The sequence below is a fragment of the Barbus barbus genome, assembly GCF_936440315.1.
Source record: "Barbus barbus genome assembly, chromosome: 26".
Taxonomy (NCBI): Eukaryota; Metazoa; Chordata; class Actinopteri; order Cypriniformes; family Cyprinidae; genus Barbus; species Barbus barbus.
Window position 1 is genome coordinate 22,911,385 of NC_136754.1, and position 13,427 is coordinate 22,924,811.

The window sequence follows — 13,427 nt, forward strand, 5'->3', positions numbered from 1 at the left end:
CTCTAGGGGAGTTGTAAAATGAGCCTATTTCCAAAAAAAGTGGAGTGTTCCTTTAAGTGGACAGTTCCTGAGGAGTTACCATGCAAGTACACTGGTATTACAGTGGTGCACCAACTCCACCAACTCGAGATCCAACTCCTCCCACTTTACATAACCCTAAACCTACCCGTTTCCTCCCCCTTGATCAAATTGTTCCAATTACTCTTATACATACTGTTGTTACAAAATGTAGTTATATAATTCCTGTTACACTAGTACTTAGTGAAAAAAGTACTGTTACCAATGACCTGTTACACATTTGTACTAACACATACCATTTTGAGGGTTGTTACATGTGTGTAGTTACAGAAATATTACAGCTGTAGATACTATGTACCAATGTGTACTTTGACTGTGGTTACATACTACGTACACATCTAGTTACTATATGAGTACACAGGTATTAGGGACACAATATAAAGTGGGACCAAATAATTTCATTTATTAATGCAAAAAAGCTGTCCAAACCTACCTGGCCCTACATGAAATATTAATTACCCCCTCCTGTTAAATCATGAAAGAACTGTGATTAACCACATTATTTTAGAAAGCTGAGTTAAATTTCACTAGCCAAACCCAAGCCTGATTACTGCCAGACCTGTTGAATCAAGAAATCACTTAAATAGCACCTGTCTGACAAAATTAAGCATGCTTAAAGAACAACACATCATGCTGCGATCTAAAGAAATTCAAGAACAGACGAGAAACAAAATATATCCAAAAATATATATTGGGGGCCTTTTACTGTTTCATTAAATCTAATGGGGCAAAACAGAAATTAATAGTTCCAAATTACCCATTCATTCAGATGAGTACCTTAATCACAGATCTCATCAGAGTGCTGCTAACTACAAGCACAGACGTAGCCTACACAAAAACAGAATGATTTACATAGCAGCACTGTATATTATGATTTTGTACAGGGATTTTCAAACAGGAATCCCCAGGGGGCTGCAATGGAGTGCTGGGTGGTCCACTAAAAAATTAAGATACATTTCATGAAATTACTTAAATTTAAAATATATATTTTCATGTTTATACATCTAACAGTTCTCTTATAGTATTATTTAAAGCAGAGTATTTCTTTTTTTCAAATGTGAAAATGTGTGTGGGGTGTGTGTGTGTGTGTGTGTGTGTGTGTGTGTGTGTGTTGGGGGGGGGGGGGGGGGGGGGGGTGGATCCTTGAAAGCAAATGGTTAAAAAAAATCCTTTGTTTAGGGAACTGTAGTGTGTAGTTGACTAATGTTCATGAGCGCTCATTATCATTTATGCTCAAAAATGTGCTTTTGAATTTATTTTCATTCATTCCAAGTGATCCTCTGTGTCGTCATGTGGTGTGCAGAAATTTTACATTTGTGGTGTATGAACTGAATTTAACATGAAGTATTTCAGAATAGGAATTGGTTCACTATAAAACAGAGTATGTATTTCATACTGTTATTATTACATATAGTCTTTATTTCTCCAGACATGTCAGGGTGATCTAAAAATAAAAATATACTAACTACCAAATAAACTGTGACATATTGCTTTAATATATCACACAATGCTGCTCTTTACTTTAAAATCCATTCATGAACCCTTTTTTGATTGTGGTCTCTTATCAGGGGGGGAGAGGTGATCACCGAGGGTAAGCACCTGCAAATGGGCTCCATGAGCATGCCAGCCCCTGTGGAACACATGTCCCCTCACCAGCACCAACCCCCCTGTAACCCAGGTTTCACTGTTCGCTCTCAGTCCTTGCACTCTGTGGAAGGAGAGGAAGAGGAGGGCAGTCCCACATCCCGTAAGCAGCCCCCACCCAAACCCCGGCGGGACCCCAGCACCAAGCTCAGCATCTCCTCTGAAGCTGTGGACCTCAGTCCCACCGGGTGTAAAGGTGATGACTCAGCGAAGTGTGACGGTAAGATTCTGTGATTGTTTAATCCAAGCTTTACTTTCACAATTCCTTTTACACAAAATGTTGAGATTGTTTTTTTCTGCAGGTATATACTGGTGGATGAAATTGGGTTGAATGGGTTAAATTGAACAGTGGCTATTGTTTCATGTAAAAGCAAACACACATAACAATGTGGACAATGCCATAATTTTAAATAGCCAAGTCATGTGAAGACATATATAGACTGAGTACAAACAAGACTATATGATGTGATGACAGTACATTTTTACACATGCCAAAGCATTTATGCAGTTGACCCTACATTTATCTCCCACCATTTTCTTCCCATCATTTGGGAAGATATGGTGTAGTGGTTGAAACTGCTTGCTTATAATTTGTAATTATAATTTTGCAGGGTTTCATTCCTGCAAAAAGGCAGTGAGTGTCAACAGTGTTCTGGGGTCATCCCCATGCAGATCTCAACAAGCCCATCAGTTTATGTCTATGCAGTGATGGCCCTCTTTTATCTTTTATTTAGCTGTAGGCTATGAAAGTATTAAGTCAATTTATATTTCTCAGGTTCTGAAGTGTGCCGTGTGAGTTACTTTTTGACCAAATTTGAAGGGATCACAGTGCGCACGCAGATCTTCCTTAATACCACGGCAACCAGCCCACAGAAACAGAGACCTCCTGCTGCTCCACCAATCCAGACATCAGACATCAGCCTTAACCAATCATCAGCGAGGTGACAAGAAGACAGAGTGTGGCAACAACCAATAAGGAATGGGCTAGCAGCCAGCGCTATAGCCAATGAGCACCAAAGAGCACATTCAGAGGACAATTGCATGTTGAACGGGAGGTTGAGGGGGTGTGGGGGGAGGGAGCAGTCATCGCAGAATTCATTCAGGAGGAGCGACTGACCTAGATTTAGTTCCCCTGGAGGAGGGATAACAGATCCACTCGTAGGGAGGGGAAAGGCAGAGAGAGCAGGAGGAGGGGCATGTTCAGAGGTGTTGAAACAGATCTCAAGATTCTCAGTCTACACTTTCACAGAATTAGCAAAACTATAATCAGGTTTTTTTTTTTTTCAGGCATGCGCAAAAGGATTCTCTCACTGAGAGTCACTGAGAGAACATGAAAAATGACTTTAATCTGGCCAAAAAGCAGTTTTACTATTTTTATTCTCTTTACAAACCCCCAAAGCATTTAAGAGAAAATGTTCTTTGATCAGATAAAAGATTGTCTTTTCTCGGCACAGAAATCAGGGCATTTTTTTTTATCATTTTTATTCTCAGGATCATTGGAGTTAGTGTGTATGTGTCACTTCTGAAGCAGTGCCCAGATTGTGTTTCCCAATGTGTGTATTTCGGTAAACTGCAACTTTTTAATTGCGTTGTATAAAATATATTGGTGTGTACGTATATGGTGTTGGTGATAAAGATGGTGATAGAGCTGGAGTAGCAGGACCATATGGTATCTGAATAATTGAAAGTTATTAAATTGTTCTGTGTACAGTGATCCAAACTCTCTGCTACTATGGTAGTATGCTAAATCATATATTTTTCTTCATGCTTTTCTGCTTACTCAGGAACACAAGGCTGCAGTGAGGACTGCAGGAAAGTTCCCCCACCGAAGCCTAAGAGGAATCCCAACACGCAACTGAGCACTTCTTTTGACGAGTCTTACATCCGCAGTCATGGTTCAAAAGGTTCTCCCACCATGTTTTTCTCAAGTGATGGCCAGGGTCCTTCTCCTGCTCAGCCACAGAGCCCACAGGATTCAGATTTAGATGAACCTGTCTACATTGAGATGTCTGGGAATGGGGGACGAGAACCGAAACTTCGTCCTGAGGAAGATATGCCGGGTGAGGCTGTCTATGAAGAGATGAAGTATCCAGCACTTGATGAGTTTGACTTGCGATGGGATCTTTCTAGCAGTCGTGCCACACCCTGCACAACTGAGCTTGATATCTATGCCCCCCTAAGTCGTTGTACCACCCCTCGTGGCACGCTAGTTTGTGAAATCCCTGCCCCATTCCCCAACCTGTTGACCCATAGGCCACCTTTACTGGTTTTCCCTCCAGCCCCTGCTCAGTGCTCACCCAAGTCGGACGAGTCCCCACTCACCCCTCTCGATGTAGCAAAGCTTCCTATGTTAGAGAATGGTTCTTATGGCAAGTCACCAACCTCATCTTCTCTAGAATCCTCTGGCTCTGCATCTACGCCACACCTAAGACGTGCTGAGAGGGAGCTAACTGCAACTCCAACAATAACAATATCTGGGCGATCGTCGGCGCCGCCACTGCCCTGTGCACTCTATAAAAGTTCCTCCTCATCACACGGTTATCAGCGCAGCCACTCAGCCTGCCCCTCACCTGTGAGTATGGGCCGCTGCCTGACGCCCCTCAGCCTCATGCGATCACCACCGTTAGATGGGCCATTTCCTACAGCAGGCCTTCCTCGCAGCACCTCTGTCACACCTCATGGAAAGGGATCACCACCGCAGGATGCAGGCTCAGGGGGGCGGCATCATGGCTCTATGCAGAACATCTCAGTGGCACGATCACGGACGCCCACTAGCCCTCTGGATGAGCTCACAAACCTCTTCACCACTGGCAGGAACATGCTGAAAAAGAATACCAGCGGCAGAAAGAGCAAGGAGCAGGGAGAAAGTGAGTGCCTACTGACTATAATCATATTCACTCATCAATTCACATTTAGTAATTTTTTGCCAGTTTTAAAACTTTAAAAAGTGAATTAGTAACACAAATAGATACATTTGTATGGAGCCCCTAAAGCAGACCTGGGCATTGTACAGCCCCCGGGCCACATCCGGCCCTCTGGCTATCCTTGACCGGCCTGCATGAGGTAATTCGTGAATTAAAAGTCAATCGCAAATAGATATAATTAGGTGTACGCACTACAACCGCACTGCTTTTATTTTCAAGGCAACAGCTTTGTTTCCTGATAATGAAACAACTTAAAATCAGTTCGAAACTGATTTTATTTCTGTAAACTCATAAAAACAACAAAACGTTGCTTTTATAAAATAATGAAAGCAGGACGCGCTTTCTGCCATCTCTGAAGCTGGAGCGCATCTGAAAAAAGAACCGAAACCCAGTGGCTGCCTCACAGACATGTGAAACAGGCTATATCTATAGAAAGTTTCAAATGTGTAGTTTTAAACGAACCAATTCAAAAACAAATACTTCCTGATTATTATAATCTGTATGAGGGTTGCATTTCTCTCTAAAGGCGTGTCCAGTACTCTGGAGCAGGCTACCTGTCAACTTTCCCATTTTTACCGGGATTCTCCTGTTTTTTACCATTCAATCTCGCTATCATCCCGTTTAAATATTTTCCCATATTTTTTATCTTTCTATTAAAAAAAATCCTACTGGGCGTATTTTATATGTTTGCTTCATTCGTCTCCGTTAACACTCCCATAATTTGTATGGCCTCATTATATGAATAATCACGTCAACATATTCCAAGGTTGTCCAGTTGCCAGATCTTGTATGAAACGCATCCTTCTCACACAAATTTCCACCCATTTGTCCCCTCAACTTGGCAACCTACAACCCAGTGATGCTGTTGATATCTGCGCAGTTGATGTGCGGATGGCGGTTAATCCACGGGCGCTGTGGATAATCCGCGGGTTGGGTAATAATAAAAGGCATTCTGCGGGTGGATAAAATAAATCATTAATGATGCAAATATTAACTACATTTTCTAAAATATGAACATGTTTTAAATACATTTTTTCATCAGGCATATGATTTTGTTTGTGTGTGTGTGTGTGTGTTCGGGATGTTGCAGTGACAGAAATGGTTCACTGATAGAAATAGGAGGAGAAGACTTTGGTGGTGCTTTGGTAAAAAAAAAAAAAAAAAAACATGTAAATTGAGATATAGCTTACACTTCAAAAGGCTATGGTTTAATTGATTAAATATGAGCTGCAAGTTTCAAAGGCTGCGTCCGAAATCGCATACTACTTGTGTAGGTACTACATTTGAATTCAAACGTACTTCTCGACCGTTAAAAAAGTATGTTCTATATAGTATGAATGAGGGTAGTATGAATGGAATTCGGACGTACTACATCCGCCATGTTCATGAAGTCATCTCATCGATTTACAACGTTTAAATTTTAATAAGTCAGCCGTTTACTTTGATTGTTTTAAACAAGTGCAATTTAACCACAATGAACGACGTTTTTCCCTGAGGTACTTGCACTTGAAAACAGCCGCGTCGCCGCTTTCCGCCATTTTTAGAATATGACGCCTCCTCTCCCGTGGCCTCATGGGATAGTAAAGTGTCCATCGTATGTGTACTACAGAATTCGGGCGGAAGTAGTAGGTCATGTGGGTAATTCTTGCCTACTGTTTTTCGAATACTATGAATTCGGACATACTACTTGCCTCACATACTGTTTTTCGCATACTATATAGTAGGGAAGTATGCGATTTCGGACGCAGCCAAAGTCAGGAGCTGCGTTGCTTTGTTTACTGCTATACATTATTTTACTGTGATACTTTGAGTTTGAACATATTAAAATAATATGATTAAAGATAAAAGCGAAGAAAAAAGCAGCTTGGGCGGGTTTTAATTTTTTAAAAGCAGCCCAAATTTTGTCAACCCACCCAATGCGTTATTCTCCGGTCCAAGCCGATCAAAACAAGCCCAATTGGGCGGCAACCCGTCCAATCTGGCAACAATGCCCCTAGGGCATTTAGCCTAAACATCGTCTGAGTACCCCCACTTAGACCGCAGTCACACGTTTTCCATGAAGGGACAATATTTGCCCCTTAAATTGATTTACAGGTACATTTTTACCATTATAGAGGCAAAGTTTTTCTAGCCTTATTAATTGTATGTCATGTTTATGTCATATTCTAAACATTCCAGTCAACTTTGCATTTAATATGCTTTGATACAGCACTCTGTAAACAGCCACACCTTTCAGTAATGACCCTCTGTGACTTACCCTCTTTGTGGAGGGCGTCAATGTTCGTCTTCTGGATCATTGCCAAGTCAGCAGTCTTCTCCATTATTGTGGTCACTTGGGGAAGTCGTGGCCTAATGGTTAGAGAATTGGACTCGTAATCGAAAGGTTGCGGGTTCGAGTCCCCGGCCGGCAGGGATTGTAGGTGGGGGGAGTGAATGTCCAGCGCTCTCTCCACCCTCAATACCACGACTGAGGTGCCCTTGAGCAAGGCACCGAACCCCCAACTGCTCCCCGGGCGCCGCAGCATAAATGGCTGCCCACTGCTCCGGGTGTGTGTTCACGGTGTGTGTGTGTGTGTGCATTTGTTCACTACTCACTGCTGTGTGTGTGCACTTGGATGGGTTAAATGCAGAGCACCAATTTCGAGTATGGGTCACCATACTTGACAATACGTCACGACTTTACTTTAAAAGAACAAGAGATACCCGGAATTTATACTGTAGGGATGGTCATTAATTGAAACTGAAATGTAAATTTTGAGATACTGATTTTTGACTTTCATCAGCTGTAAGCTCTAACCAAAATCAAAATTAAAACAAAAAACTTTTGAAACGTTTTACTTTACATGCAATGAATTTAAAATATATGAAAGTTTCACTTTTTGAAATAACTTACAAGAAAAAATGAACTTTTTCACGACATTCTAATTTATTGAGATGCACCTATATTCTGCCGAGCAAAACAAAATAAAGTCTGTGTTACCTCAATGATCCAATGTGATCGAATTGTTCGTGCAGATTGATTCAGTTCTTCGGGTTGACATGCAACGTCCCGCGATGCCAGAGGACCTGATGAGTTCACGGTACCCACAGGCAGGGGCGTCGCTAGACCCCTTTTACTGGGGAACATGCCCCAGTATAAATTTACTGTGCTCCAGTATAAATCTCAAGTTTAAGTATTAACAGTTTACTTTATTTGTCAGTGTATTCATTTAAAATGATAATCGCGGCAAAGAAACTGGTCTATATGCAATGCAGTATTCATGCTTTTAAAAGTGATGCAGTTGCACACTTTAAGCATAAACACAAACTCGTGCCGTCCTTTTGCGCAGAAATGCCTCCATCGCGATATGATTGGATATGGTCGGTTATGATTGAATGTGATTGGTTCATGCGATAAATCCGGCCTCTTGTTTTCGTGCGAGCTTTTGGCCTGAATTAAGAAAATTATGGCGTTATTGATATTTATTAGTAAACAACTCACCCGCTTAGATATATAACTGCTGTGTGTCACCTCAAAATAAAACTTGAATTGGCCTGAAAACGTGATGACTGTCAGTTAGTGAGCATTCAACTTGATGAAATGAAAGATGTATCTTCGTGTCTGTGACAGTGTTTACAGGGCTTTTATGACGATGACTCAAAAATATGTTGACTATTAAAAAGAGCAGCTGAACATTAGTTCGCTATTTAAAAACGGAGTGTAAGTGCAACTGTCAGCAGAAGCTATTTACACCAACTCCACCTATCAATGTAATGTTACTACAAAAAGACAAATGTTCATTACCAAGTCCGGTGGCGAAGATAGTAAAATGTGTGCCTAAGTTATTTTTGATGCGATCGACCCGGGTTCGATTCCGCCCTTTACCAAACTTTTTTTTTTTTCCCTCCTCCATTTTCAAATCTCATCACATCAGGTAGGTGTAGGGAGGGCTTATATTGCTCCATTTAATCATTTGAATTAAATTTATAATTTACACTCAATGTTATTGCATACTGTTTTACAATGTTCTACAATACTATAAGGTGCAGATAATTGCCACTATTGAAATTAGTATAAATAGCAGAAATTACTGCCATTTTAACGTGTTAATTACTGCTATTTTAACATGTGTTAAGTGTTAATAGAATCTATTGCTATTAGCACTTAGTGTAAATAGCATATCGCTAAGAAAATACTGCTAATTTCACTAAGTGTAAATAGCATCTAAGATTAATATGCTGTAGAAGTGTTGTTCATTCTTAGTTCATGTTAACTAATGTTAGCCTAACTAATGAAGTCTTTCATTTTGGAATAAATGTAAAAATGCATACAACACTATGAAATGTATAATAATTTAAAATATTAAATAAAATTTAAAAAAAATGTTAATAAAATACAAAATATAATTATTTTTGTTCTCTCTACCATTTGCGCCACTGGAGCTGTCACTTGACGATTGTCTTTAGTAATGTTTTGTAATCACACGTTGGTGGGCAGAGTTAGCGTAAGTAGCTGTGGCCAACAAGGCGCGTTATATGCACTTAAAATAGACACTCTGTTTTTTTATTTGTGAACTGATGCTCAGCTGTTTTTTTTAATAGTCAACTTATTTTCGGGTCATCATCATAAAAGCCCTGTCACAAACATTGTCACGACTCAAAGCCACGAAGATGCATCTTTCATTTCATCAAGCTGAATGCTCACTAAAAACTGACAATCATCATGTTTTCAAGACATTTCATGTTTCATTTTGACATGACACAAAGCAGTGATATCTATGATAAGCGGGAGAGTTGTTTACTTACTTTATAATTAGTCAATGATGCCATTATTTCCTTCATTCATGCCGAGAGCTCTCACGAAAACAAAGAGTGCAAACAAATCACATCCAATCATAACCGATCATATCCAATTATAGCACGATGGAGGCATTGCCTCCTCTCACGTGACTTTCCCCCATTCATCTCAATGAGCCTCCAGAAAAGTCACCGCATGCTTTAGGGTCTCTGTAGAAAGTCTATGGACCGAAGGGAGGCAAGCCTCCGCTGTAAATTTACCTGCGGGTGTCGCTGTTGGACAGTGTTGCTTTATAAAAACGAGTGACTTTTAGACTTTTAATGTCATATTTAGTCATATTTGCGCGGTTTTATTTTTGTAAAATCGATTATTTTCTCATCCAATTTTGAGGAGAGGAGACACTGCCTCCCTTGCCTCCTCGGAGGAAACTCCCCCGATAAGACCGAATGTGACGCTACAGTCGGGAACACTAATACGTATGTTCCCAACATTTGCATATACCCGCCCATGTTCTGTGTTCAGCTGGTGTCCTGACATTTTATCCTACCCATCAGATTTTCCTACCGGGGCTTACTTCAATATTTTGTCCTTTTTCTCACGCTGAACAACCATATTTAATGTATTTGCATTACTGTAAGGGGTAGGTGTAGACGTTAATAAAACAATAGGTAGAAAAAAATATTTATTGTTGTTTTCCGGTAGCTGTATCCCTTCTAGCCACAACCGCGAATATAACACAATTACTGTATTTGCATTACTGTACAGGTGGGTTTAGGGTTGTGGTAGGTGTAGACATTAATAAATCATAATTTAACAGGTAGCATTTTTCGTTGTCGAATTGTACAACCTACTGTTTTAATGGGAGGTAGGAAAATCTGACAGGGTAGCACAAATTGACAGAACACTGGATTGGATTGGATTCAATTTATTGTCATTGCACATGTAGATACAAGGCAACGAAATGCAATAGAGAAGAAAAATACAGCACAACATGAGGAAAGGAAGGAGAAAAAAATAATCCTCACACTATGCTCCTGAATGGGAGTACAGTGTGAGAACAGACAAAAAACCTCAGCATAGAGCACAGTCAATACAGGAACTTGCAGAGAGTAATCCAGTTCAGACGACCAGCCATCCGGTCTGCAGCCGTTACAGCGCTAACACAGACCCGTTATCAGACTGACGGGAAGAAGCGGCAAAGGCGTTGGATGTGGGTAAAGGGAGGTGAATGAATATCTGTATCTATGAGCGTATGAGTGCGTGTATGTGTAAGTTCGTGTGCCTAGAGATCCGCCGCGCTGGCACTCCAAACAAGTTGTCTCAGTCCGCAGGTTGTGGTGCGACACAGCAATTGCCATGGAAACGACCTTGGCCGGAGCCCAAACGCTCGACAATCACAAGGTGTCTGTTGAGGGGGGGAGGGAAGAAAGAGCGTCTCCCTGCAGCATTCGTCCGGGGAGTTATATTCCAGAGCAACCTTGTCAAGCTGTTCTGTTGTTTTGGGAAGCCGAAAAGAGATAAGATTGTTTGGTCTTTGGGTGAACAGCTGCCTAATTTCACAACTATTCTCATTGTCCATTCTGATCTCCTTGTCCATCAATTTTCCTTTCCAAAGCCGAGAGCTTATCCGTGATCGAATCCATATTGCGGTTAATAGTCTCTGAGCCGCCAGACACACGACCCGCCACCTCTCCCATGCGTCCATCGTGTAGCCAGCTGCGAAAGTTCCAGCAGGACACCCGGGCTCTCCCGATCCCAAACTTCTAGTCAAGAAGATGGTGTCAATTGCGTTAAGAGACCAGTTGATCAGATCCATAATTTCGGTTTTGTCGAATAGTGCAGAGAGAGTCTCTTCAGTGTTAGACAAGGACAAGACAAGAGAGCAAGCAGGGGAGATAAGGGTAGGGAGGGAGGGAAGAAAATGCGACCGCCTTCGCTGAGAGCCAAACGAGAAGAGGTCTGGCAGCCGAACCTGCACAGCCGAATCATCAGAAGTTCTGCAGTATTGTGAAGAAAAAGTGAGGACAACGGCAAAAATGACAGATCATGGAAATAAATGCTATGTTCCAGGCTGCGCAGGGGATGTGCATTGCAGGGATGGGCTGGTGTCTGTATTCAGTAAGGCATGGAAAGCAAATAACGTGTTCTAATAAAATAACGCGAACCACTAAAGGGACATGGTTAGCTTCTTGCTAGCGGTATCCTTTTACATTACAGAACATAAAATTTCACTTACCACATAAACAAAGTAAGGAGAGTTGACTGAGGATGATGGCAAATGATTTACAGATCCTGAGCACCACTTACAAACATCTGATCTTGTAAAATGTGTGGTAAGTACTGCCGCTCCATAGTATAAACAGAGTATGTGCGATCGCGAATCTCAAGTGAAATGTGAAAGTGAAACTAAAAAGCGATCGTGCATTCCAAAGCAGATTCAATGCCCTGCATATTAATAGCAGCTCCCTGATGCCCACATTTTGTTTACAGTATAATTACCCAATGATATAACTTCGCAAGAAAGTACTGAAATATATATTTTCCCTGTGTTTCCTTCCTGCCATGTGAGCTACGTAAATGAGCCGTACTGTGAAACAGCCAATCAGAGCAGAGCTCAACATTATTATACATGACCCTTCCAAATAAGGTAATAACAGACCATTTCATTCTAGGGACAAATCCTAGTGTTTTAAAGGAACATGTAAATCCGTTTCTGGAGATTTTTTGCCCTTACCTAAGCCACATACCTTCTATGTAGATATCAGAGAACAATTTAAAATATTGTATCAATACATTCTATGGCACCTTTAAGTAAAGATCATGTTCCATGAAGATATTTTGTAAATTTCCTACTGTAAATATATATAAAAAAATTCATTAGTAATATGCATTGTTAAGAACTTCATTTGGACAACTTTAAAGGCAATTTTCTCAATATTTAGATTTTTTTTGCACCCTCAGATTCCAGATTTTCAAATAGTTGTATCAATGGAAAGCTTATTTATTCAGCTTGCATATGATGTATAAATCTCAATTTAAAACAATTGTCCCTTATGACTGGTTTTGTGGTCCACGGTCATATATATATATATATATATATATATATATATATATATATATATATATATATATATATATATATATATATATATATATATATAATATCTAATTAATAAAACTAAAATTAATAAAAAATTAAAATCAAATTAATAAAAAATTAAAATTTATAAAATTTTCCTTGAAGTTCCTGATCATAATGAATGACAAGATACACTTGGGAGCACTGAGCTCTGCCATTTTTTTGGGGTATTGGGATAGGCCCAGTAAGTGTTGGCCCAGATCTGCTACTGATGCATTAAACCAAAGCAGCATGTTTCTTTAAAGGGGTCATGAACTGCCTTTTTATTATTTTGTACTGTTCTCTGAGGTCCCCTTATAATCCAGCCTGGTCTCATTGTTTATGCGTAGGTATTAATCAGTGTTTGAAGTGGAAAAAAAGAAGTGCCGGTACACCCCCTCCCCATTTTTTTTATTTTTATTTTTTATATTAAATAAGTATTTTCATACTTATTTAATATAATTCACTGTGTGTGCTATCTATAGTGCCACAGTCAATAATTAAATAAACGTTTTCAATACAAATAAGCACAAGTCAAGCTGTGATGCCAAACAGGACCACAGGGAAATGCCAAAGACCACTAAACCTCCTGCCTTGACCTGACTGGATACATTCAGAATCGCTAAACTTCTTACTACTGCATAACATTCAGTCAGCCAGTGTCCATTATAAAACATTCTTGCTTTTAAGCCAAATACACAATGATAAGAATAATTTACTGACATTGGACGTGAGTCACTATTCTCTCCACAATCTCTGATGAAATCGGCCGTGTTCTCTCTGCATTAGCACTGTTTTGTACAACTGTGTGAATTCACTTACTGGATCTTTGAACTTTCCAGGAGTTTATCAGTTTACATTAATGATCACAAAAACTTTCTTCTTT

General features: G+C 40.2%; 1 protein-coding gene across 1 annotated transcript in view; it reads left to right on the forward strand.

The window, feature by feature from the left end:
* Positions 1 to 13,427, forward strand: part of nyap2b (neuronal tyrosine-phosphorylated phosphoinositide-3-kinase adaptor 2b) — a 61,709-nt gene that overhangs the window by 22,472 nt on the left and 25,810 nt on the right. Inside the window, exons 3-4 of the mRNA XM_079379747.1 lie at positions 1,647 to 1,942; positions 3,507 to 4,589. Coding sequence (XP_079235873.1) covers positions 1,647 to 1,942; positions 3,507 to 4,589 — 1,379 coding nt within the window. The remainder of the gene's footprint in view (positions 1 to 1,646; positions 1,943 to 3,506; positions 4,590 to 13,427) is intronic.